Source organism: Zosterops lateralis (assembly GCF_965231275.1).
Source record: "Zosterops lateralis genome assembly, chromosome: 2".
Lineage (NCBI taxonomy): Eukaryota > Metazoa > Chordata > Aves > Passeriformes > Zosteropidae > Zosterops > Zosterops lateralis.
In genome coordinates this window covers 27,276,654-27,303,828 of record NC_139763.1, presented here as the reverse complement: position 1 = coordinate 27,303,828, position 27,175 = coordinate 27,276,654, and the positions used below count along the sequence as shown (strand labels likewise).

The 27,175-nt window shown below is 38.7% G+C and overlaps 1 protein-coding gene across 2 annotated transcripts in view; it reads left to right on the top strand.

Moving 5' to 3' along the window:
• RASA3 (RAS p21 protein activator 3) overlaps positions 1 to 25,282 on the top strand; it is a 171,438-nt gene extending 146,156 nt beyond the window's left edge. For both annotated transcript variants that reach the window (XM_083854658.1, XM_083854657.1), the window contains 16 exons: positions 2,336 to 2,440; positions 2,960 to 3,116; positions 3,930 to 4,078; positions 5,954 to 6,068; positions 7,097 to 7,171; positions 8,037 to 8,160; positions 9,321 to 9,427; positions 10,057 to 10,134; positions 11,031 to 11,108; positions 11,651 to 11,724; positions 15,354 to 15,460; positions 16,404 to 16,486; positions 19,871 to 20,082; positions 20,840 to 20,943; positions 22,703 to 22,886; positions 23,461 to 25,282. In XM_083854658.1, the coding sequence (XP_083710784.1) occupies positions 2,336 to 2,440; positions 2,960 to 3,116; positions 3,930 to 4,078; positions 5,954 to 6,068; positions 7,097 to 7,171; positions 8,037 to 8,160; positions 9,321 to 9,427; positions 10,057 to 10,134; positions 11,031 to 11,108; positions 11,651 to 11,724; positions 15,354 to 15,460; positions 16,404 to 16,486; positions 19,871 to 20,082; positions 20,840 to 20,943; positions 22,703 to 22,886; positions 23,461 to 23,536 (1,828 nt within the window). In that variant the 3' untranslated portion in view covers positions 23,537 to 25,282. The remainder of the gene's footprint in view (positions 1 to 2,335; positions 2,441 to 2,959; positions 3,117 to 3,929; positions 4,079 to 5,953; positions 6,069 to 7,096; positions 7,172 to 8,036; positions 8,161 to 9,320; positions 9,428 to 10,056; positions 10,135 to 11,030; positions 11,109 to 11,650; positions 11,725 to 15,353; positions 15,461 to 16,403; positions 16,487 to 19,870; positions 20,083 to 20,839; positions 20,944 to 22,702; positions 22,887 to 23,460) is intronic.
• Positions 25,283 to 27,175: the final 1,893 nt, after the last annotated feature.

Genomic DNA, 27,175 nt, shown 5'->3' with positions numbered 1-27,175 from the left:
CAGTTGTTTTACTTGCTAAGTATATTTTCTAGACAAATGTAGGTGGAGCTGAGTTTCAGAAAAGTCTGTCATTCCTGAAAACCAATATATCCCAGTGTGGTAGAGATGAATAGTTTGAGAGGAGGCTTGCAAAATAGTTCAGAAAAGATTAAGCACTTAAATAACAGGCAAAAGCAGAAAAAGTGTTAGTCTCAGTTGGGCAAATTCTCCTTAGAGCTTTTGTCCCCTCTGGGACAGTGTGTTTTTGTTTCCATCTTGGGTTCCCCTTCCACTCCCACTCACTTCCTCCACTGTTTAGTGAGAGTTAGATTGCCCTCAAGCCCTCTGGACAGATCATACAATTTATGGGTTTGGGGATTTGTTTTTTTTTTTTTCTCTCCTGAGAAAAATACAATTCCACAGGGTGAAGAGGAGACTTAGTCTCTCACGATTTCTCTGTAAAGCTAGGAAAAGTTTTCTCTTTTTGAGTGGGTGTAGGAAGTTGTAGGCAGGGCATATCAACACTTGGGGACCAGATGTTCTGGTGAATTCATTGTTTCTCCTCCCCCTCTCTCCTGTTTGTTTCTTTCTGTGACTACTATCTGACCAGTTTCAAAATACCACTTGTCATAATTTTGCCTTTTAAAAATCTTGAGAAACAGTGATATTTTAGACTCTGAGATCTGTGTATTAACATTTTTAATAAGTGCTGTTTATTCTTTGTACTCCAAGTGCACACCAGTAACTTCAGATTTTGCATGCCTGCTTTGCTTACTATGTGAGATCTACTTTGAATTGTTAGTTCCTCTTGTACAGATCCTTTGCACTGATTTTTTCTGTAACTGTGGGGAAACCCTTAAGCTGTCTGTATTTGAAAGTGTTACTGCTAGTTGGCATCTCAAAAGAGTTTGGATAAACTGGAAACCAGTAGCCTGTAAATACTTGGTAAATTGTAAGTTTGACTGTGTAAATAAGCTTAAAGATTCCTCTCCTCCTGAAGCTGCTTTTAGTTGTCTGAACTGGTTAGCAAGATAATAACCCATCAAATATGGGGAAAGGAGAGAGAAGGTCAAATTTTCAAAGGAGTCTTTTTCTTTTGGAGAATTCTTGCCTTGCAGAGATACTGTCCAAATTACCAGAGTCTGAAGAACTTTACCTAGCAGGCATGCAGTGTGAGCTTATGATGTGTCTAGTGTATGACAGCTGATGCAGGAGACACTGTTGAGACGTACAAGGCTCAGAGGATTTAAAAATAATGTATTCTGTTCTTGCATAAGATAGGATAAACCTTTAACAGGGCTATCAACATCTGTTCTTTGGCCATTCTACTGTGACTTGCTTGACACCAGGAGAGTTGTGTAAATGTGTCCACAGCTGGAAAACTTTGCACCTTATCCAAGTTAAAGTTTCTCTTCTAAAAATTTTCATTAGTTGAAAACCTGTATTTCTTTCCATGTATTGTTTTCCCCCCGCAAAAGCTTAAGGCACATTCAAGCTGTCACTTAGCTGCAAAATAGTCAGCTGATCTTGTTTTTTAATAAAAATAGCTGTTAGGGAAAACCTAAAATACATACAGAAATAAATACCCTGGAGTTTGAAACCCTTGCCTCAAGGTGAATATGGTAGCATGTACCTACATGCTGGGTTGGACACCAGTACTTCTGCTTTGAATCTCAGTGCAGTTGGTTTCCATCCAGATGTTGAAGAGCATATGAAAGGGAAAAAAGGATCATCTGCCGATAGATACCAGAACTTCCCAAATGTGAGGGACTGCCCAAACTTGTGTAAGCTTCAGCCAATACACAGATTCTACCAAATGGTAGCACTATCCTACGGCTTTGAATATCTCTGCAGAAGTAGTTTAGGTGCCGTAAGTATGTATGTTTCACACAGGAGTCTGCCTAGGAGCTAGAAACTGAGAAAAATCGTGTAGAAATAATTCTGTAAAGCTGCCACTTAGCTGTTAGTAATCCCAAATTAAAGCAGGGACTGACAATATGTAGTCCTTAAATAAATTTCTGCTTTTTCCCCTGGTGTCCATTTAACCTGTATTTTTCCATTATCTGGGATAGCCACACAGCCATCTGAATCTTTCTCAATATGGACAGTGGAAACAGTACAGATGAGAAAAAGTTAATCTGAATGATATTTTTCAATAATGTTTTATGGAGGTGAATTGTAAGGTAAGGTTATCTCTTAGCTGTTTGGAAACCATTGCTGTACAGTTTCAAGTCTTTCTAACTCGTAGACTTGAGGGGAAAAACCTCCAACAAATTTGGAAAAAAATGTTGGGATTTTTTTTAAATTATTTTTGAAACTTCTTAGTAGTATTTTAAATTATTTGTTTTTACTACAGGGTTGATCTTTGGAATGCCAGTAACTTGAAGTTTGGTGACGAGTTTCTAGGAGAACTGAGACTTCCTTTGAAATTTCTCCGACAGTCTAGTTCTTATGAAGCATGGTATTTGACATTTTTCTTTTGGAAAATAAGTAGAAACATATGTCTACTCAGAAGACTTAAGAGTAATTATTGCTATGTGATAAAGTTTAAATAGATTTAATTTGTATCTTTTTTGTAAGCAAGCCAAAGTAATCTTAGCAAGTGTAAGAACAAGTTGTTTTGATAATGTGATTAGAGGTTTTAGTCTGCCCCTCTGTAGCATGTGGGAGTTGTAGTATGTTGTTTTTATATTATTTACTGCAGTTCATCAGCAGTGCTATGGTTTTAATGTGTGGGGTTTTAATCATATCTACATAAATCTTTATGTTCAGAACTTCCCATGTTGCAGTTGGTGCAAAACAGACTGGCAAACTTAATTTAAAAAATAATTAAAAAAAAAAAAGTCTGATTCAGAACTCTCAGGAGTTTGATACATATATACATACTCTCTGTATCTGTACAGTTTCTCAATGCTCATAAATAGCCTAAGAAAATCCTGTGTTTCAGCACTAAGTTTCTGTCCTATTTTTTGTATATCAGGTATTTTCTGCAGCCCAGAGATAATGGTAACAAGTCATTGAAACCTGATGACCTCGGTTCCTTAAGGTTAAATGTGGTTTACACTGAGGACCATGTTTTTTCCTCAGACTATTACAGTCCGCTGAGAGACGTCCTGCTAAAATCTGCAGATGTTGAGGTAATTTGCTTGTGGTGTTTGTTGTTTACTTGCAGATCATCTTCACAGAGGTCTCTGAATATTTGTCACAATCTTGCTGGCACCATAGTTGTGTAATTACCAGAAAGGTCAGCTCTTCCTTTTCGGACCTCAGAGCCTTGTTAAGCTCTGCATATCCCTACTGCTTGTTTTCAGTCCTTGCAGAGATCTTTATCTACATTCTGTATGGTAGGTGAAGGCAGACCCAGGAACACAGTGGGTTTAGCAGCAGCACATTCTTTGTGATTTTTTAATTTTACATGTGAAAATGCCAAGTTAGCTTCAGTTTGATCAATTGTTTTCATTTACTGGGCAGGAACAGGTTTATTTGCATATTTGAGAAAAACCCAAACCAAGAACTAATCTTGAAACATCAGAGATTTGGACCATGTATGCCCCTATCTATACTTTTTACAGTTGTAATGGTGCTTTTGTTTTTTCAGTAAAATAACTGGGTTCTGTACTCACAGGGACTTGAAACTGTGAAGGGTTAGAGTTCTTTGTCTTCACTTGCTTCCCAGGCAAGTGACATTTACCGAAAAGACAGCCATTAAAAACATGGGAGATAAAAACAGACTGTACTGTAATAGTTCTTAAATTGCTGCCCTCTTGTGACCAGAGCTTACAGCCCACAAAAACTGGGATGGAACATCCAGCCACCTTATATACAGACATTTGGGTAACTGGCCGTTGCAACTGTTGTGGGGGGGTTCTGCATTAAGAAGCTAATGGGAATAGAAAGAAGAATGATTTTTCTGGAAGGATTTCTCAAAGTTTTTATTTTCCACTGTTCAGCCTGTTTCAGCATCAGCTGCACATATTTTGGGTGAAGTTTGCAGAGAAAAACAGGAAGCGGCCATACCTCTTGTCAGGCTTTTCTTACACTATGGCAGAATTGTGCCTTTCATAAGTGCCATTGCGAATGCTGAAGTGAAGAGAACTCAGTAAGTACCAAAAGAAAAAAACAACAAACCTGCTATCAAAAGTACCTAAGCTGCACTGGCTAGTGCTAGAATCCTCCACTCAGTTTTTAGAAATATACAATTTCAGAAGAAATTGTCAGAGTGATTCCTTTCCTTCCTAGCTGAGTGGCAGAGTTCTTTCTAAACTCTTACACCGCTCTCAAGATCTGGTTTATTTTACCTTTAGAGGTAAAATAAAATTTTCATTTGTGAAAATGATTTGCAAGACTATTCTAGTATGAGACCAGGGATTTTTACTCAGTCTTAAGCATATATGATAACTGAAATTCTACATTACCTTCAGCTGTTCATATGAACTCATTTCAGCTTTATAGTATGTAATAAATCATTTAATGCTCAGTGTTTGTTGAATTTTTTCAAAACAACAAGCAAGTTTCTTCCTAATCATGAATATTTAAGGCAAGCTGTGTGTCTAATCATCCCAGTTAGAGGGCAAAGGATTAAGGATGGGGTTGAATTAGGTGTGGGATGGCACAACATGAAGTTGGGTTTTTTCAGCTACTTCTTTTGAGTTCCTTGTTTGACTTACTGGTGGGCTGATAGTTCAACAGTGTAAGATCTAGTGTTTGTACCAAGCAGATCCTAAAAAATGTTTGTTGCTACAGTCCTTGTGCCTGTGTAGTCATGCTCTTCACTAACAGTAGAAGAGACAATTGGGAGTCAAGGGGAATGACACATACTGACTGAAAACTTCCTTAGTACAAAATCAAGTCTTTGTGTGGGTTGGCTCTTTTCAGAGTGTCTGAGGGATCAAGTGTTTTCCTTCCTGTAGGTAGGGGTGTTTTTTCTGAGCTGCAGGTTGGCTGAAACAGCATAGTTGGTGCAGCATGAGGAAACTTGCTGATCCCTAGCCAGTCAAGTTCCTATGATAAAGCAGCAAAGATGGTGTTTGTTTTCATGGTTTTCTGGCATTTGTAACAGGCAGTGAGATTACTGGTTTTTTGTGAAACAAAATGATGAATCCAGCAAAGTAATTAATCCTGTTACTCACTGCTTGTGAATAAGTACAACTGTAGTAAGCTGTAAAAAACAGGAAAGACATCAGTGTGTATATGCACAAGAAAATAACTTCAGATCCAGGTTTGATCTGCTGTCACTAAGCACAGGTTTTGATTGTATGTATTGTTGATGAGATCATTGGCTATGTACCTATCTGCATAAAGTGAATTGCTAAGCCGGGAGGTGTGATAGAGCAACTGGCTGAAGCTTTATCAGTCACAGAGGCTGTATGTCTAGTACAAGATGAGTTCTGTGCAAGAGATTTTTAGGAGAACCTGAGTCTGCAAGGTGCCAGCTTGCCACACAGTTGTCAGGGCTGAACTGGGGTCTGCGCTGTGTTGTCACAAAACATTGCTCTAAGTCCCTTAGAAAATAGGGCTGTGCCATTGGAGCCTGTGTTTTCTTCTTCCTCCCAGCTCACAAGCATTTATTTTGTAGGTGCAAGTGTGCAATGTCCAGTATAGTTATGAGACTAAAATCACTGTCTCTTTCCTTTATTCAAATTAGCACTGTTCAGTAGCATGTGAAAATAGATGTTTCCCACATTTGTGCTGTAGACCTCTTTGATTTGAGCCTATATATTTGGATAGTGCACTGGGCACACAACGCTAATACAATGAAGTTCAGTAGTCCCTCTGGATTTTCCAAGGCTGCTGCTTTTCTGTTATACCCTGGAAGTACACTAAATGCTTCATTTAATGGCAGGCTGGTGTCAAAGGGAGGTTTTGCTTGTGTATTCAAACCCAGGATTCTGTTACCTTTCACTGCTGCTTTTATTTCCATGTATTAGCAGTTCATTACAAAGAGACTAAATCACAGAAAATTGTTCACTTCCAGAGATCCAAACACCATTTTCAGAGGAAACTCGTTAACTTCCAAGTGCATTGATGAGACAATGAAACTGGCAGGGATGCATTATCTGCAAGTTACACTAAAGCCAATTATAGATGAGGTAAGAACAGTTCATACTGTTTATTTGTTTAAATGTCATTGTAAAGGCTTTCAGGGAACAGATACTGATTATTACTTCTCATTTTAAGAATACTTGTAAGAATAATGCTTATTAATAGCTGTTAATAACTTCTTTCTGCATTAAAATCCTGTATGTTATGTTAGCCATAGCTGAGTCCAATTCAGAAACAGTCAAATTGCACTAAAGGAGAAGGAAAATTCCTGTTTATTAAACCACAATACTCTGTTTATAAAAACTAGCATATATTGTTTCTGAGAAATTAATAAATAGCATATGCAGTAGAAAGCTGTTGTGAAACTATAAGTAATGCATTTCATCCATGGGTATAAAGAGATACAGTTATTCTTAGATAACTCTGCATGTGATGCACATATTGGAACAATGGTTTATTATCTATCCAGTCCAGAATGGTGGGTGTGGGTATTTTGGTGCTGTAATTGGGCAATACTTTCAGACCACAGACTTCCTTTAAGTGATTTGACAGTTTCTTCAGCTGTTCTTGTCTTAATGTTTCATCAGAAAATGTCAAGCTTTAAAGAATATGGATATAGTTTCAAAGTTGACTGTTTTTGGAAAAATAGGTGTTTTCTTGAACAGCCATGCTTGAGAGAGTCTAAAGAACAGTTCTGCATTTCAGTTAAAAACTTTTATCAAATTATACACATCAATAGTAAGATTTCTTTGCAAATGTTTCTAGTTAATAAATAGGTTAGTTTAACAAGCTGTTGCTTAGAGCTTTTGAGATGTGTGTACTTTGTAGAATGCTGCAGATCTGTGATGAAAATTTCAGTTAAAGGAAAGGATAGAATGAATTAATTCTACTTTTTGGAAAAAAATAAAGATCACATGTAATTTGCCTTTGATGTTACAATAAAAAATACTGTTTATAAAGCGTTTTTTTGTCTTTTACCTCTCATCTCAAAAGCTAACAGATTATCCTTTTTACAAAACTTTTTGTGCTTGTAGGTAAACTTATATATCAATTGTTCACTATTTTTTTTTCCTAGATCTGCCAGGTGCATAAACCTTGTGAAATTGATCCTGTGAAATTAAAAGATGGTGAAAACCTGGAAAATAACAGGGTATGCATTAGATTTTGAGGACAGTGTCTGTTTATGCCAGCAAGTTTAACTGAGGTCCTCAGAAGTTTGATCTTGCAAATAATTTTTTCATTCATTAGAATACACTGTAAGCTTTCTTGACACCACCCTTATAATTATTTCATCACAGCTTTACATGATGATATAAATACAATACCTGGAGAAAGTTAATGACTTCCCCTGCTGCCCTGAGGGCAAGGATAACTTAGCCTGTGGCTAACCTGGAGAAAAGGGGGCTCAGGGGAGGCCTCTCTCTCTTCAACTATAAGGAGGTGGCAGCAAGGTGGGGGTTGGCCTCTTCTCCCAAGTAACAAGTGACAGGATGAGAGGAAAAGACCTCAAGTTGCATCAGGGGAGGCTTAAACTGCATATTGGGGGAAAATTTCTTAAGGGTGGTCAGGCACTGGGATAGGCTGCCCAAGAAAGTGGTGGAATCAGCATCCCTTGAAATGTACCAGAGGCATGTTGATGTGGCACGTGGGGACATGGTTTGGTGGTGGACTTGGCAGTGCTGGGTTAACCATAGCACTCAATGATCTGAGAGATCTTTCCCAGCTTTAATAATTCTATGATTCTGCTGATGATGTAGTAAGCAGTGCTAGAAGAAGAAATGATTTGCCATACAGCTGTATCGTTTAATGTTTGGTTTGATAGGAACGATGTTTTTACTCTTCTTGAATATGTGCATTTCCCAAACAGAATAAATGAGTGAGAGTTTGTTTTTCAAGTGTATAATGTTGAAAGTGGGAATCTTTTAATGATGCCACTATGAATAAAACCAGGAATGGTACCACTTTCCACAGCAGAAAATTATACTAATTTTGTCATAATCTTTCCATGGTTCCAGGAAAATCTGAGGCAATATGTTGATCGCATTTTTACTGTAATTACAAAATCTGGTGTAAGCTGCCCTACAGTGATGTGCGATATTTTCTTTTCACTGAGAGAATCAGCTGCCAAACGTTTTCAAGGTGAGTTTATATATATATTATTTTATTTTACATAACTGATAGCTTTTAAATACAGGTGTGGTCTAGATGTCTGCATGATCCCTGTTGGATTTAGTAATTGAACAGCAGCTTATCCAAAATAATATTTGCAGTATGTTAATGCTATTTTCTCACCGATTATTCATGTCACAAAAGAACATGATTTTTGATGATGATTGGAGTTTTTTCTTAAACATCTTTTTGAAGGAAAACAGCATTTAAAAAGATCATTATGATGATCTTTTATGGGTTCAGTATTTGCAAAGCATACTCAATTTTCGAATGTTCAGAATTTTGTAATGGCTTATTCTGCAGATTCCATGCAGTGGAATTATTTTGTGCCTATATGTCAATCTGTAATAAAAACCAGTCTATAAATTGGAGTTACTGCAGGCTCACTGCTCTAGGAGCCCATGTGCTGTGAAGGTTTTCTGGTTGTCAAGGGATAGTTCTTTCCAATCCCTCTTAGTTGTTTTGACTCTGTGAGAGTAAGTGGGCAATGTAAAACCAGAATTAAGCAAAACAACCAAGCTATGTATTTTCATGAAGGGAAGCAGATTACAGTAGGGAAGTTTTAGAGAGAGTAACACAAGTTCAGCTTTTAAACAGTCACTCTAGAGTAGGCAAGCTCAAGTGGAAAGCCATTGACTGTGCTGTCATGCTCTTTATTTTATGTTTAAATAAATAAGTAAAATGTATTTTCTGTAACTACCAGCTGGAATAAATACATTAGGAATCTGTACAACACTTGTGCTCAGGGCTATAAGTAGGCAATTGAGACTTGGCCTCTGTGCTGAACGTTTCATAAACTATGTAAATTATTCATCATACTTCAGTGCATATATGGAATAGCAGATGTCTGTGAAATTCCCTGTGCGGTGGAAAAGTGAATGGTGTTCCTGCAGCTTATGTTGTGAACCTGCTTATTTTTTAAAGAGGGTCTCATTGACATTTCCTTGGGTTAAACTAGCTGATCTCTGGGTCCAAATCCTCTATCATCAGTTAATCCTGTAACTGGCAAATATATACATTATCCAGCACATGCTCGAGTTAGCTCTCTCAAGGCTCTGATAATTTCATGAGGCTTTTCAGAGAGGATTATTGAAATGCTGAGTAGAAGTATTTTTTTTTTTTTTTAATAGGCGACCTAGATGTAAGGTACACAGCTGTCAGCAGCTTTATTTTCCTGAGGTTCTTTGCTCCTGCCATTCTTTCTCCAAACCTCTTTCAGCTTACACCACACCATCCAGTAAGTACTGTATCAGTATTTTTCTAGCTATGTTTATGGTTCTGTCACCATAGTCTGTCTATCGAGATTCTTTCTTCAATTCTTTTAAAAGCTTTTAGGAGAAGTACCTTTGTTAGTTCAAAAATCTATTATATCTGTCTTGGATGTGAAGCATATGTTGAATGATTTTCTATGTGAAGAACTTGGGACTTACTGGAAGAAGAGTGAAATTTAAAGGCAAACAAGGTAGATGGTCTAAGCTGCTGTGGAAAAAAGGGTCATTGCTTCATTCTTGCTGCATCATATTAATACTGGATCGATTGTCAGCAGTGTTGGAAATGGTTTGGATATTGAACAACACATGTCAGGCTTCTAGTAGTTGTTCTTATTGGGAGTGGGGAGGATTTGGACAGCCTTGTTTTTGTTTTGCAAGTGATTGCCTTTGGATCTCTGAAGGTCAGTAAAGTACCTATGGAGCATGACGGCTTTTAATATAAAAGCAACTTTTTTCCTGCAGTGTTTTATTAGGGGTCTTCTCTAATTTTTTTGTTACTCTTCTGCAAGTGAAATAAGAAAGAGAAAATATAATTTACCTTCCTCTATTCATTATTTTAAATAGCTAGTCCATATAATATTGTTCTTCTTCCTAGGATCCTCAGACTTCTCGAACTTTGACACTTATCTCTAAAACCATTCAAACGCTAGGCAGCTTATCAAAATCTAAATCTGTAAGTATGCTGTTTTCATTTAATGGCTTAATTTAGGGAAGTGATTTTTTTAATCTTTTATCATTAATTGTAATTAAGCCTTTAAAAATGCTTGAGTTGCACTAGACTCATGCAAAAGTGGTGATGTTTGTTTTGATTATAAGCCTCTCATGTTTAGAGGAAAACTAAATCTGTCTTAACTAGATTTCAGTAAAGCAAAATTGTGTGACCAATCTAGAAGTCTGTTTCAGAGCTCTTCATTCATTCCTTTGGAAGAAAGACAATGGTCAGGAGAACCTGTGCAGTTCTCTACGTATCTAAGATACATGATTAGCAGCTCTACAGTGCTTTGTAGATTGTTTCACCATTTTAAAACTGAACTGAGAAAAGTCACCCAGTAAGGGGAAGGACTTTTCTTTCCTTTTCGTATCCATTCAGTTTTCTGTCAGTGGTGAGATTAGCGCTAGTTGCTCATACTCTGGAGGTTTGGTTGAAATAAATGTACCTAAGGCCCTGCACTGCTGTAGCTGGTGGTGATTTGGGGTGGTTGGGGTCTTGTTAGGTTTCACATAGGCAACTGTGGGTGGCTGTGTACCTCAGTTACGAATCCTTGAAGGAGTAGGAGACAGTAGAATTCTTTTTCTTATACTTCTTGTCAGGAGGAAATTTTAAAGCAAAAGCAGAGTTTTGAAGCATTCGAATAATGCATTATTAATGGTAGTAAATGAACATATTAAATGCATTCTGCTGCCTCTGAAATAAAAGTTTGGTACTACTGAATGTGTGCTGTATAACATGAAAGCAGCGCTTCACTTATTTTACTTCTGGCCAAAAAAACCCAACTTGTCTATCTGCAGTGGCTTTCCTCCTGACCTACTGCTATTAACAACATTTTCTATAATAATATTGTATTTCAGGCCAATTTCAAGGAATCTTACATGGCTACATTTTATGACTATTTCAATGAACAGAAATATGCAGATGCAGTAAAAAATGTAAGTAATGCATGTGAAGGTTCTAAAAATCCTGCTGTGCTGTTGAAGTTGAATCCTAGAAGCAGTACATACTGTTGGTAAACCAGGAAGTGTATTGAGAAAAGCAGACTCCTGATAACTCACATTCAAGAAACTTTCATCAAATTATGCACATGTCAATAGTAACATTTCTTTGCATGTGTTTCTAGTTAATAAATAGATTGGATTAATAAGCTGTTGCTTAGAGCTTTTGAGATGTGTGTACTTTGTAGAATGCTGCAGATCTGTGATGAAAATTGCTTAGTCCAAAAGGAAGTGAAAGATCCATATAACAAAGAATCACAAGAAGTATTGAGCATCTGCAGTTCTACTGCTTAAGAGCATTTACACTGTTTTTAGGTTACAGCCTAGGGAACCTCCAAATTCCTCAAGCTTCTGCCATTACTTTCTGTTTAACAACTTTTACAAACACTCTTGTAACTGTGCTATGCAAATGTTGAAAGGTTTTAATCTGGGCAGTGTGGCCCTGTCATTTTTACATCTGCTTTTTGTTCATGTTTTAGTTTCTAGATCTAATTTCATCTTCAGGAAGAAGAGATCACAAGAGCATAGAGCAACCTATATTGCTTAAAGAAGGGTAAGTATGCATGTGCAACAAAACAATCTGCTCATGTGCTTATACCATTGTAAGGCAGCCATCTCTTTTTCTGCCACCTCTATTCCGTTCATGCAATCAGAGAGGAATGTAGGAAAATTCTTGTGTTGCAATTTCTGCTCTCTATGGTTGCTAGAGCTGATTTGAACATATTTTCATTTGATCTAAACATCTTAATATAAATGTGTTTTGAAATAAGTGGAGGAAAGAGAAGCCTGTAGAACTTAATTAGCTTAGCTAAGGCAAAATAAACTGAGATCGGCACTGTATTAAAATCAAGCTGGGGTCTTTTTCCTGAACTCCAGTGAATAAAAGCTGTAAAATTCCACTGTGAAGACAGTGGAAGACTGTGAAGACAGATACTGAACAACTTAATGAGAGCAAAGCCTGCAAATGGAATTTGCTTTTGCTGCCCTATGAGATACATATGCTAACTATTATCATGGCCATTTTGAGGAAAATTTGACATGCACTTGGAACAGTTTATAGTTTTAGTACCTTTCCTTTTTTGGGAAGTATGTTCCATATGCTGTGTTAGTTTCAGATACCAATCGTTGACATTTTTTATTACAAAACTGGATTGTTAAAGATCATCTAAGTGCACAGTAGAAACAACTTCGTTCAGCTAGGAGGAAGAAAGCAAAAAAATCTAAATTTGTCAGAGCTCAGTAAGCTCAAATATTTTTTGAAAGCAAGCCTTCATGGTTGTTTTAAGTGATACAAAACCTACATTTTCAGTGAAAACGTGACTACCTCTTCTATTTAACCTTGACAGTTCACTTCTCTGATAAACTTCTGTCCTTAGAAGCAATTTTGCCTATTTGAATTCCGTACATTTATCATCCTTTTGGTTTTCAAAATAAATTTATAGTTTAAAGCATTTATCCTCTAACTGTAAAACATTTTTTCTGCCTCTGTCTTTCTTTTGCTCCTGTCTGATTTTTTTCTGTCTTTTCTTGCTCGGCCTGTGGCTGCTGTTGTAAGGACTCTTAAACTAACAGTAAAGAAAGTTGATGGTAATAGTTCATGCAGGTAAGATGGTAGAGGCAGTTGCTGCTTTGCTGTAGCTACTGGCTGACAGCATGTCCTTTGCAGCAGTAGATTTGTCTGACTTAACTTCGGGGAGGAAGTACTCTGTTTAACCATCCTGAAATGCCTGTGTAAACCCAGCAGAGAACATTTAGTTACACATTTCTCGATGTTGACCTTTTATTTTATTTTCCTTCAAACAAAAACCTTCTGTAAATAGAGAATAGAGGATTTTGATCTGTAGGCAGGGCACCATGAAGCACTGTATGGATCCTGAAGAACTTACTGAAAGTGATGAACAGAGCGTGCATTTTCTAGACACTTCTTAAGTAGTATTCATGTAAATTATTCTCAAGATTAAGCAGTGGCCTTCAGTAGTCTTTTTTATTTTTTTTTTTAACATTTTGCATTATTGCCATGTTTTCTTTTGGGACTTTTCACAGCCTTTGATTTTATTCTTCTCCAGACTGAGTGGCTGTTTAGGGGGGTTCTATTTGCCTTTGCAATATTTTTTCTTGCTTTTGTGTTTTTAATCTATCTTTGCCTCTATTAAGAGTATCAAATGGAAATCTATAGCATAAGTACTTTTGAATGAAAAGATTAGTCATTGACACTTGGGTTTGCTGACATCAGTCATGCCATCACTGTTAACAGCTGCCTGCCTGGTTCTTTCCAAAAGGAAGAGAGTGAAAAGGAGAACTAGGGTTTTTTTGTTGTTGTTGGTGAAAAGAGCATGTCAATATTTCTAAGTAAAGCTAAGGCAGATCCAGATTCAGGTCTTCCATAAGCATGAGAAGAAACATTATCTCCAACCACCTTGTACTGAAATGGGTTTAATCTTTATGCTTCTATGATTTCTCATATGTTTTGCAATGCTAGAAACAAAGAAGTTGACCTTGTAACTTCTGTGACTTTGAATGCTGGTCACCTATCTCTGTAAAATAAAAGCACATTTTTGTCTTGGCTATGTTAACTATTAAGAATTTAATTAGAAATGTACTCTTAGCTCTGCCACATACATTTAGCATTTTTCAAAGAGGAGAGGCTCTGCAGGAGTTTGCAATTTTAAGTCATCTTTAAGTGTTGGCATGAGAACGACTAGAAACTAACTTGAAGACCATGTTGTCCTGCCCAAGGGTATCGGTTCTTCCTTTGAAATTTGCCTTAGCCTGGAATTGTGAGGGTTAGTGCCAGTGGGCCTGGTGATGACCTGAATCACATGGTGTTATTAAATATTTCTCAAATATTCCAGGAATAAGGACCAAGACAGTAACTGTCTGACCATTTTAAGAATGAGAGATGTGTAACTATAACCAGTTTAAAAAAAAAACAAACTGCTGCTGAAGGCAGTCGTTGTCAACTTTTGACCACACAGCTTGAAATGAGCAGCAGGCACCAGCCCAGCTGGTTACAAAATAGTTAAAGTCTGAAGGAACCTGGGTTTCTGTTTGAGCTTTAGCAGACCTGTGGTTTGGTCAGATGTATTGTAGTTACTTGTGACTGAAGGTGCCAGAAGCAAGAAACAGTATTAGCTGTTCTAAGCATTTTAGCTCTGTTACTGAAAAATCTTAAACCAGGTCATTCACTGTTCTCTCTTGTGTGCTCTTTGTGCTGTATAGTGCCTTCCTACTTGGTAAAAACTACTCTGTAGGAAGTAGTTTTTACCCACTCCATTATACAGTTCTGTATTTGGCACAGTAGTTAATGTAATGCGTAGAGTAGCTGTTATCAACTCTCTACTGCATATGCACACACATTTTTATCTAACAAAAGTGATGCTGAGCAGTATGAAATCACCAAAGTCACACTGAAGCTTTTGGATTGATTTAGTGGTTAGGAAAGTGGTGGATGCATCACAGTTTCCCACTAAACTAATTTCACAATAAACTCATTCAAGTTTGAAATTAGTTATAACTGACAACTCAGTAAATGAACACCCCTAATCTGCTAAAAAAGGGATGAGGGTGCTTTACCTTCTAGCCATAAGATCACTTTGTATGTTACTGAAATTGCATTTTGGCTGCAGTACCTATGTGCAATTGCAAATGAGACTGTGGAACATCCTAATTTTGTTTCTAGAGCTTGAGTGTGATTAAAGCATGTAAGGATATAGTTCCTGTGCTCCTGAGGCTTTACACCTGCCTTTTAATTATTAAACATAGGCTAAACCTATTGAGCTTTCTCACAGCTTAAAAAAAAGTAAAGCTTGTAGAGTGAACAGTCGAGCTTAGAGCAGTACTAATCATGTTCTGCCTTTTTTCTGCTGTACTAGGAAACATTTAGATGGATTTGTAACCGCAGAGAGGGCACAAACTGCAGCTCAGTTAACTAACTACAATTCAAGTTACCTGTCTTGCCCCTCATCTAGATCTGGGAAAAGGACAGACCTAACTAATAGATGCACTAAACTATCCAAATGTGACTCTTTTCCTTGCCAAAAAAGACCTCAATAATTAGAAAACACTCTGTTTCCCCTCCTAGAGCTTTGCAAGTGCGATGACATATATCTGTATGTATATACATATCTGTACAAATCTACGTACATGAGCATGTCTTGTAACAGTTGGTGCCCTGTTTACCAGGTTCATGATCAAGAGAGCACAAGGAAGAAAACGATTCGGTATGAAAAACTTCAAGAAAAGATGGTTTCGCCTGACAAACCATGAGTTTACCTATCAGAAAAGCAAAGGTAACGAAGGTTTGCCAGTCTTGTTTTGATACATTGGAGCAAAGATTAAGCATAAGGATTGTGTAGGAGTAGAAGACCGAGATCTAGATCTGTAACTGTAGAAGACACAGTGCAGGCGTGTCTGTCAGCCTGTATGTTCTTGCTCTTTTTTTAGTGTCTGTATGGGCAGTTAGGGAAGCTTCTTGGGTGGCATAATACCCTATAAGCTAGCAAAGTATTTGTTAACATTTGTCTAATATCAGTTATTAACATCATCTGTAAGTTTCACAGTTACCTAGATTGTCCTAGGAAACAAAACTTGCAAACCTCAAGCTGGAATTTGGGTTTGTATTGAACATTCTCAGATGCATCTTGGCCTGTGTTCATAAATTCCTGTAGCACTGGCACAACTGGATGTGGTAGACAGGGATTCACCTGCAATCTTTGAACTTTCAAAGTGTGTTCACTTAATGTTGCTTAATAGCAAGGATTTTGCTTTTTGCAAATTGTTCCTGTCTATTCATTAGTACACAACAAATACCACTTCCTTCCATCATATATGTACTCCATAGGGAGTAAGAAGGATAAGGAAGTATGTTTAGATCATGCCAGTCATTATTTCACACTCAGCTTTGAGATCTTGCGTAGCCACTAGTTCAGCTCAGCTGACAGGAATGATTTATTTCCTTGTCACCTTTGCAGTAAATATACAGTGTCCTGCTGCAGTAGTCAGTTTCTAAGAGGTTTGCTAGCATAAGGTAGCACAGCTGAAAACAGAAATGTACTTAAAATAATACTTAAAGACCATGCTAGCAAATCCCTGCTGAGTGAAATATTTTCCCTCTTTTCCTATGCAGTCAAAATGATCTTCAAAGAAACTGAATCAGCCCTTACAAAAAGGGCAAAAGGTGAAGATGAGTTGTGAGTAAGTGGCTCATTATCTGTGTGTCTGTGTGTTCTGCAGGTGATCACCCTCTGTGTAGCATTCCAATTGAAAACATTCTGGCAGTGGAAAGACTAGAGGAGGAATCCTTCAAAATGAAAAATGTAAGTAGGTCATCTTCATTAATGTATTTGTTAGACTGCTCCAGATCCACCAGCCTAATCGCCTTTTTCCCTTTTGTAACCTGGATTGGATTTCTGTTGAAAGATGTACAACCACAGCTGCTTGTTCTGTATATAGTAGCAGGAGTTTCCAAAAGTACAGCCCATTCAGATTCTTAACAGCCCAGTCAGCAGCCTTTGGGTTTCGTGATCTGCAGCACACTCAGTACTGAATGCTGCTGCTCAGCTGTCAGCTCTGTAAGGTCACACACAGGTAAGATGATCGAGTCCCTGCCCTTTCTGCCAGGCCTCTCTGGTGGGAAGGAACTTGCTGCTTATAATTGTGAAGGATCACAACTTCTTTATTAGCTATTAGGTTTCTTTATTGGTTCATGAAAGTGTGTATATATATATATATATATATATGGATTTGTATATTTATATTTAATTTGGGTTAGGTTATGTACCAAAATAACTTCTGTACTGTGCTAGTATGGTTTTGATTTTGCCACAGTAGGGAATAAAATACAGCTGTATTTCTCATGCATGGAACACTACTGCCAACTTCTGTATTGAGTAAGAACAGACTTGATCAGTTTGGGTAATATTGGGAGCCTTTTTCATGCACCTCTGCCTGTAAAGCTGAGTCTAGTCCTTCAAAATTGTATTTAAAATTAAACAAAAAGAAGTGCTCAGTTTTTTCCAGTTCTGAACATTCATCTACTACAGACTTATTTATACACATAAATGGTTGTGACTTTTATCTTTTTCTGCCTTTAAGTCTTTCCTGCCATCTACAATGCTTGTGAGCACCATGCCAGGCAGTGCTCAATCCTGCCCTAGATATTAGGTTACTCAAACAGCTCTTTGTTAAAAGTGAAATACAATTCTAGGCTCTTCGGTATTTCCCAGTTTTAGGTATTATTCTGGTAGCATCTCTCTCTCTCTGCTAAAACGAGGAGTAACTTTCAGTTCCATTTGCTTCTAGAACACATCTCAATTGTACTATAATTTGCTCTGGTGTTTATAACTCTACTACATAGGCAAAAACCAACCCAGCTGCAAAATACTATAGGCTATCAGAAGGCAGCTGTAACATGTGATGAACTGTTGCTAACTGCACTCTGCAAACTAACTTGATTGAACTGAAAGCAGCCACACAGTTGAGATAAAACTCACTGTCAGTGGAGAGAAGTAGATTCAGCTTGCACTGAATCTACTAAGCTAGACTGAGCATTCAAAATGTCTGTAATGTGAAGATTAATTATCAGAAAAATACACCTTTATTGTTAACATCAAAATCCCTGTGCTATTTTGGTTGCTTAAATTCAGTATTACCTGGGAAATCAAAGTGACTACATCCATTCCAGAAAGTAAGACTCAGTCTTTCCATAAACAGTGGAAAATACTGTTACCACCTTCTTGTGCTAATATATTCCTATTTTTCTTGCCATACATAAATAGATTACTGCAGCAAGATCAGAATTCTCAGAACACCACAGCAGATGTATTTGCAATGGATATTCCTCGTGGGTGCCTGTGTGATAAAAATTCGCATTTTGTATAAATACTCTCAGTGTATCTGTGCTCAGAATTGTACCAAGTGTGTCTTTCTCACTCATTAAATCTGCCTGTCTGGCAGTAAGGCCAGTAGCCTTCATTGGTCTGAAGCACAGTTTGGGAATATGAGTACGGCTTTAAGTGCTCTTTGGCTCTTCTGTGTTGTTTGGCAAGTGATGGTTTTGGTAGAGTAAAGGTCTTGCAGCCACTTGAAATTCTTGACTCAGTTGTGGGCTCCTCAGTAACTGTTGCCATATGTTGGATCACTTTGGTTGGTATCCCTTTACACAAAGCAATACTCCTTAAATCTGTTCCTTTGTTGCAATGCAGGAGGCTCCATTTACCCCAGCCGGACATTAAAATTCTTTTCCTTGTAGCTCTGTGTTAATAGGGGGTTGAACTGCACACTCCTGTCTTCCTTTTTCTTGCTTCCATTCCTGTTTCCCAAACTCAAATTGCCAGTTATGTCCTGAAGAGTTTTATTGAAAGGACTCTTTTGGTGTGTAGTTGGCACTGTTGGACTGATCACGCCAAGCAGCTCCTTCACATGCCATGTCTGATACCAATAGGGATACTAAATAAACCTAGGGCAATGGTTTCTTGAGTTTTGCTTTTGCTATTTGGAATGATGCACATCTAAAAGTGTCACAAAGGAGGAAAGGATTGTGCTTGGTACTAGTCTCCAACATTCTCTCAGCCCAGCTAGGTGCAGAATTCAAGCCAGGTGTATGTAACAAACAAAGACAAATTTCAATTTTATTGAGTCTGGTTTGTTGTTACTGTTTGGTTTGTTTGTATGTTGTTTGTTGGGCTTATGTGTATGTGCACCTCACTGGTTTTATTTTTGAAAGAAACGCAACGGAACCAACCAGCTGTTGGGAAAATTGTATTCTGTATGATATGGGCAATGTAATGTCTAATGATCTGAATAATCACGTGAAGAAGTAGAAGGGAAAAAGATAGTTTAGGCATACCTGAAAGAGAGAAGAAAATGCATTAAAGTTAAGTATTTACAGAAGCTAGAGGAAATGAAGGAAATTTACCTTTCCAAAATTTGCAGCTAGGATCGCTAACTTGAGCTTAGTAATCTTCAGTGTGTGCTCAGTGTAATCAACCAATAAGGCTGTGCATCAAAAATTTCCTTCTTTAAGACGAGGAAAATAAATACCCTTTTAGGTTGCAAGCTGTTCTGAACAGGCAGGAGAGCTTAGTTTAGATTTTCAGTGTTCAAGCCGTAACACAGAATTAATGTGTAATTATTTAAATCACCTGATGTCAATCAAAGAGAAGCAGTATTTCTGTGATCTTCTAGTGGCAGCTGTAATTGGCTGCAGAAGCGTGGAAGTTACTAAAAGGCAAGGGTCATGCTGAAACAGGTACTAAGAGGACCAGCAAAATGGCAGTATTAAAGCAAAGCTGTGACTAAGACTGGATCCAAACTCTTATTTTTCTCTTTACTGCCTTCTGCTGACAAGGCTTTCCTTTCTGGCCAGCACTGGGCTCCTCTGTCAGCCTTCCAAAACTTGGAGTTGCAGCATTACTAAAATTGCTTCCCTGAGGCTGACAACAAATCTTGTTGAGACCCAAGCAGCAAGTTGATATTAGCTATTTGTAAATCTTCCCCTACAGGAATGATATCTTGCTCCTTGTACCAGGTGAAAGGTCTTGTTTTTTAAGGACACATTTGCTGCTTGGTTTTGTGTTGAAATGTATTTATTGGTCCATTATTTTAATATGCTGTGTTTTTCCTGCAATAAATCTTCACTCGGAGTCTAGTCTTAGATTCACTGACTCATTCTGGTACTTTATTCTATGGTTTATTTGCAGATGTTCCAGGTGATCCAGCCTGAAAGGAGAGTCCTGTATATCCAAGCAAATAATTGTGTGGAGGCCAAGGACTGGATTGATATCCTCACCAAAGTTAGCCAGTGCAACAAGAAGCGCCTCACTGTCTACCATCCCTCAGCCTATCTCAATGGCCACTGGCTTTGCTGTAAAGCCACTGCAGATAACACCCCTGGCTGCACACCCTGCACAGGGTAAGGGTTTTAATGTGCCATCAATGTAGCTACTGCCATGGGTACATGTCTCTCAGCAGGGTGACTTGCAGGTGCACAGTTAACTGAGATTTGCCAGGTGTGCAGGTGTTCAAAGGCCATCTGTTGGTGTTCCTGATTCTGCATGTCTTGATCAAAATGTTGGCTTTTTAGGGTTAGAGGTGGTGATAGGAGTTGACTGTGGAATTAAAAATACTTTGGTTTTGATCATCTGTCATTAATGAAAATGTCTGAAATCCCTTCAATATCCTGTTTGTAAATTCCTGAAGCACTTATCTGCTAATAGATTTAATTCTAAACTGATCTTTTCATGGGGCTGCTTATGCTCTCTCTTAAATGGAGATGGACTGCCTTGTTTGTAGGAAGTAGTTTTCATCTAAACTGAGAGAAGTAACAAGACTGTAGTGGTGGTTAGACATAGAATATAAGACCTGGGTAGTTGAAGTTCAGTGATTTGGCTCCTCCATCTGGTTGTAGCTGACTAATTCACTAAAATGTCTGGATACTGATAAAATCTTCTCTTTCAAGTCAGTGAAAGAATGCTGGATAAATAGAGGCATAAAGAAGTTTGAACTTGTCTTCTTCTTTTTAGAAAAAGTGGAAGGTTTTGAGCTCTGTTACACACAATCTCCTGGCTTTCATGAGAACTGTATTTTACTTTGTTTTCCTTGTTAAGTGCTTTATGTGCCATAATACACTGTTTTGCATGTAACTTACCTCTCTTCCTGATGCCTTACAGAGGCCTGCCAGCAAATATACAACTGGATATAGATGGAGATAGAGAAACTGAACGCATCTACTCTCTTTTCAACCTGTATATGCCAAAATTGGAGAAAATGCAAGGTGAGGATTAAAGATCATTGCATCTCCAATTCACTTACCAAAGCAAAAATACTTGTGAGAAGTTGGATGGCCTGGCTCCACCAGCCTTTCAGATCATATCCTAGAACATGGTGGCCTTTATTCCACTTGTTTCCCCTTCTGCTGTCTTGAGGCAGTTGTATTATTTTTGGTGTAGTCTCATGGTCTGTAAAAAGTTCTTTGCGTAATAACAGTTGTTTGAAATACGGTCTTAACCACATCATCCTAAAATAGCATAGGCACAGAGCGTTGCTTGGGTGCTCTGAATTGACAAACCTGAGCCAGTGCTGAACCAGAGGTTTACTGATCCTTACAAGAAGCACCAACAAAGTTGAGGTTTCAGTGGAATATGGTTTTGTGTTACCAGAAGTCATGTGCATGCACATTCCCTGATTTAGATCCTAAGAACAGACTGGATACAAATGGTTTCTTTGGAAAGGCTCTTTCAGAATTACCCATCAGGGATGACCTGTAGATGGCTGTGAAATGTTGAAAAGTGGAGTTTTGGCAGGGAAACTTTCAGGAGCTGAGGGAAGCAGAGGTGTGATGGAAAGGATAAAAGAAAGAAGAGATGGCAGAGGAAGTTGATATTAGTAGACATGCCAAGAGAAGTATCCGGTGTACACAGTGCCAGACTTGAAATCCCAGTTTAGCACAGGGAGTGGCGGGGAAGCCTTCACTGTGGCACTGATCTTTAAATAGGACTTTATTTTATAATATGAGATAAGCTAGTGGTGTCAAACACACAGACTGGAAAGCACTTTAATCTGTTCCTGGCTGCTGTGCAATTGCAAACTCAAGATCCTCACCACTTCCGAGCTGTCTGAACTGGTGCCCAGCTTTCCCCTGTTCCGAGTCCTCGCTGCCAGAGCCTGCATCGAGTTTCGGTGTTGGGGAAAAGGACGCAGGTCTGGCACAGACAGTGCAGCAAGGGGAAGGGAATTTGAAAGCTGAGACTGGGACAGCAGTAAAGCTAGAAGGAGAGACAAAGTGAAATACTCTTTCTGCTTCTTTCTCCTTCTAATACACTCCGCTACAGTGCAGGAGTAGATCACATGGGAAATATGTTGTGGATGTTCATGTGTAGTCAGTGTCCAGATTTGAGTCAGGAAGGCTCCCTGGTAAGATCAGAAGGTATTGAAGTATCACTTGCCCCTTTGCATATGTCAAAAAAGCAAGCAGCCAGGCAGTAGTTATGGCATATTCTGCTTATGCTTATTGTATGAATCTTTTAGGGCTACTGTGGTAAAACATGACTACTTCAGCCTGTAATGTTTTCAAATTCAGCCTGTACTTGCTGCCTGGGGATGGAACCTGTCCCAAAAAATGAATACTTGACTTTGTGCAGGCCAACCCTACAGCACAGTAGCAGAGGCAGGCCTGTGTAAGAGTTTCCAAAATGTATGCATGGGGTGCAGATAGTGGCATTTGAGATTAAAGCATTGCCTGTGCAGCAAAGGGCAGCTTCCCACCAAGCCAGGAGCAGCTGCCAGGCTTGCTGCCCTTTCTGTATTAGATGAGGAGGAGGGAACAGGCATGGGACAGCCTCTGTGCCTCCCAACAGCCCAGCAAAAGGACAGGGAACTTCTGCTGTTGATGTCAGCCACAGAACTGTGGTGGTCATACAGAAGCAAACCAAGAAACTGTATGAACCCCAGATTGAATTTTTTTTTTAAGTCTGCTTTCTTGCTTTTTCCCCCTGCCTGATATCTATTCCTGTATTTACTTTTTTTTTCTCCAGAGGCCTGTGGGAGCAAATCTGTGTATGATGGACCTGAAGAGGAAGAGTATTCTACATTCATCATTGATGACCCTAAGGAGACATATAAAACACTAAAGCTGATTATTGAAGGTGTTGGAACTTTAGAACAGGAGCATGCTCAGTATAAGAGGGATAAATTTAAGAAGACAAAGTATGGAAGCCAGTAAGTACAATGAGTTGTACAAACAGGGGAACAGTTCTGGAAGATGGTTTTTTCCCTTGCTTGTGCTCTGGTTTTCACCATATTTTGTCCAAAAAAGGTCCTGTAAATACATAGAGTAGCACTGTGACTTAGGATTTATATAACAGTATTTTAAAGTACTGAAAGGATTTTTTTAATGCTTGTTTTTAATGCAGTTTCATTCATAAAATTTAAATGTGACTATACTGTTGGTTTTAAATTTTGAACCCATGCTGGTGAGCTGAGCAGTTAATAGCAGAAGATGCATGTGTTTAGCAGCTTATCTTGGAGTGTTGGTTTAAAAATGGAAAGAGTGGCTGACACAGCCACATGACTGTATTTTGTGTACACATAAAGCATTCTGCATATGGCTGACAATAAACAGGATCAATTCAGTCAGTTCTAACTCAAGTAAAATGCAGTATTACCATTACAATTACAACTTTGGAAATCAAATTTAGGGAAGATGTTCTTGCATATTCCATTTTCTGTTCTGATCTTTCCATGTCTTGACAGAAAGCTGTATGTATAATACTGGCTTTTCTTTTTCTTTTAGAGAACATCCCATTGGTGACAAGAGCTTCCAGACATACATCAGGCAACAGTCAGAGATCTCAGCACATTCCATATGAAGTGCAAAGGAAATCACAGGACAGTGCTGAAGGGTTGATTAGTGATGCTAAATAGCAAAACAAAAGGGAAGCCACACATGTAGCAAAATGTATGGATAAGTGTCAAGCTTACAAACTTTGAGACTTGGTAAACGTATTCTCTTTTCAAGAAACTGTTATAATAGTTGCTATGCACTTTATTCATCTGGTTATTGACAGATGATAAAACCCTGCCTTCTAGGCAGTTGTCATGTGTATTTTTAAATTTGCTTTGGTTTCTTGGAATCTAGTGATCAGTTCAATGATCAAGGTGTGTGGACTTCATCTTGACAACTCCCATGCAATTCCTTGTGTTTTGGAAACCAAGCATGCTGCTAATATTGCAGCATTTTCTAGAATGGTTGTTTGTTACTGTTTTTTGTTCCTCATTAATGTATATTATGCCACACCCCCTGCGTGCTCTCTTAGGAAAAGCTTAGTAACACTTTACTTTTAATGCCTGCATTTAGAAAAGAAGCAGAGAAAAATCCCTCTGGCATAATCATCTACATTGTAGCTTGTATTCTGAGCAGGCCAAGGAGCAGGCCTTTTGTTTTTACAGCAGTGTAATTTTTGCTAACTGTGCACAGTTTTTAATAGAAATTCAAATCTGAATGGTACTCTTGATATTTTTGAGATACGAAGTAATTTCTCCAGGCACATTCAGCAGACTTTGGATTTGAAGATACAATCTCAGCAGTATAATAAAACTGACTCTCATAAATATGAGTAAGAAAGAAATGAACTCATGTCAAAGCTACGTGTCTCTTACACAGTCCAGTGAATGGTAGTCTTTGAAAGTCTGCCAAAGGCAAGGTAAGCTGATTTTGATGACCTTCTATCACCACAGTGAGAAGGACAAATAGAATATGGATCTGGCAGCTAAGACATGCTGAATCCCAGGCACGAAAGTCGTCAAGATGGGTCTTCTCTGAAAGGATGTTTATGCACTGGAGTCCATGCTATCCTAGTACCACTTGCTTTTCTGGAAAATAGATTTCTACTTTTCGAAAAATGTTTTTAAATACTTTTTAAAAGAGACTTGTTAAATGATATTTAGTATATTAACATGCATAATGATAACTTGTTAATACTATGAGTGTAGTAAAAATGGAATGAGCTGTGTATCTCACTAATACCAACAAAAGGAGAAGAATAAAGATCTTCTAAATATTCAGTGCATATTTATGTATGCTGTTTAGTTGTACACCATAATTTTTTCTCTGCGTAAGGGTCCGATACACAAACGTCTAGCTTTGATGGCTTGGAAGCCTGCATGATGGACTTCAGGCCTCTGTGGGGTAGAAGCTAGTACAGGTTTTAAGCTGAGTTGGATCAGAAAGCATTGATCAGTTTAATGTGAAGATGTCTGTGTCTTTGCTTCAAGTGTTAAAGAATAATTCTTAACTGTGTCCTCATTGCATCTGATATGATTTAAGATGGCTAAAGTACTTTGAATGCCTCTGTTTGTTAGTGATGTCCTTAGGAAATAAGTTTTGGTTTTGTTTGAATATATAGTAGACCACCTTCTAGTAGATGATAAATGATATTTTATTCATCTTCATCCAGCAGACTGGGGAAAGGGAAGTAATGAAGCATTGCAAAGATGCATTTAGGACTCCAAGCTTTTAGCTGCCATGAACTGCAATTTTTAACATGTATTTGTAACTTAATATTGTTTATAAAATACTAATGACCTGTAATGTGTGTTCTACTTGCCAATTAAAAGAAATGAATTTATTTCTGAAAACTGTGTCCACATTTGGAGTCTTTTTAAATTCACAGTGGCCACCAGCATGCCTCTTGGCACAGCATTTGCTCAGAGTGAGACCATGGAGAGAGATCCTTGTGAGTGTAACCTGCCAAGTCCCATCCTCGCTCCTCCTCCCATCCCCACTCACATCTTTTCTTGTCTGCATTGCACCCATGGGACTCTGCAGGGAACCAGACTGCACATCTGAGCCAGCCATAAACTACCTTAGCAAAGAAAGCTTGCTCAGCCAGGTCAGCATCTTGCACTAGTTCCTTGTGTTACTGCACAGTAACTAAGCTGAGACCATGTTGAAAGGACAGGAGGAACGAGCTGAGCCCACAGCACCCTGCATGCCTATGGATTGGCTCATAGATCTATGGAACCATCACCCTTCTGATTAGGACCCGTTCTGTGACAAAACCTTGGACTTGCTGAGGTCCCTGCTAGTCATAGTCCTGAAGCTTACCAGTCCTCTCTGGATAATTGTGCACAGAACTCTGGCTCTGAGATGTGTGACAAGCTGCACACACTGATTCTCCTGGGGAGTGTTTCCAGGGAGGCTGGGCAATGGCCCCCCAGGATGGAAAGCTGCTGGCTGGCATTCAGGGTATGCTCACTAAGCTTATGTTGAAGGTAACTCCCACTGCTGCAGTGAGTGTCTCTCACCAGAACCCAGGTGTGTGCTTCCGAGAAGCTTGTGGGGATGAGCTGCTGCCGGCGTGCTCCAGCTGAGTGACAGTAGTGGTTTAACAGATAAACCACATCCAGGAACAAAAACCAAACTGATGGTGGAAGACACATCACCAGTGCCCTGGTGAAGATGAACTTAACCACAATTGTGTAAATGTGGGGCTTTGCTGCGGAACTGCAAGCCTTGTTTTGAAAACAAAATTTTACATAAAATGAGGTAGGAAACTGACACAAGATTTGTAAGAAATGAGAAATTACTGTGACACAATTTCCAGCTCTCTTGTTCACTCAGTCTCATCCAATGTATACAATAATTTTCTTCTCCTGCTAACATAGCTTAAGTCAGTAGGAAATCTTTGAAATCTGCTTTTCTTATAGCATAACATAGTGTGTTTGGTGAGGGGTTTTGTGTTAAAACAGGGCTTCCAGCACTTGCTTAGCCTCTGTCTCCTGTCTGTCTGCAGCATATGTTTCTAATGCTATCTTCAGAAACATTCAGAAATCCAGCCCACAAGAGAAATAGCTTGATTGGGAAACTTGGGACAACATCTCTTGTGTCTGGAATGAAGAAAATAGCAAAAAATAAAAAAGCATAGGCATAAGTAAGCACATCAGGTGAGTTTTCTTCTTTGCTCTGTCCAAGGCTGAAAAGCAGCACAATTAGTTTTGCTAGAAAACATAGTTGGAAGCTGGGCTGTTCCCTCTGTGACTCCTGCCAAAGAAGTTCCCTGTGCCTGTTTTCTCCCTTGCTGAAGCAATGTGCTAGGGCAGGAGTGATGTGACAGAACCCAGATATGTAAGGCAGCTGGCTGTGTGAGACAGCTGTCTGAGGCCCCTGAACACTTCTATGTGATTCCCATCCTCTTCCTGCAGTACTCTCTGCTGTTCCACCTTTTTAAAGGTCTGTGTGAGAAGCTCACCTAGATAGCAGGAGAGTGTGTGAATCCTGACAGCCCCCATTATTAGGTCCAGGAACTGGGTGCTGCAGGAGGGATATGGTGTAAGGACTGACAGTGGGTGGTGCTTGGAGATAAAGAAGAGCATCTTCCCACAAGACACCTGTGGATGCATTGCAGCTGGGCTAGCAGGGCTGACTGAAGACAGCACTTCCTTCTGGCTCTTGGGCTACTGTTATTAAACAGTAAATAAATTGTTCCAAAGCTCTAGTGGGTACTGAG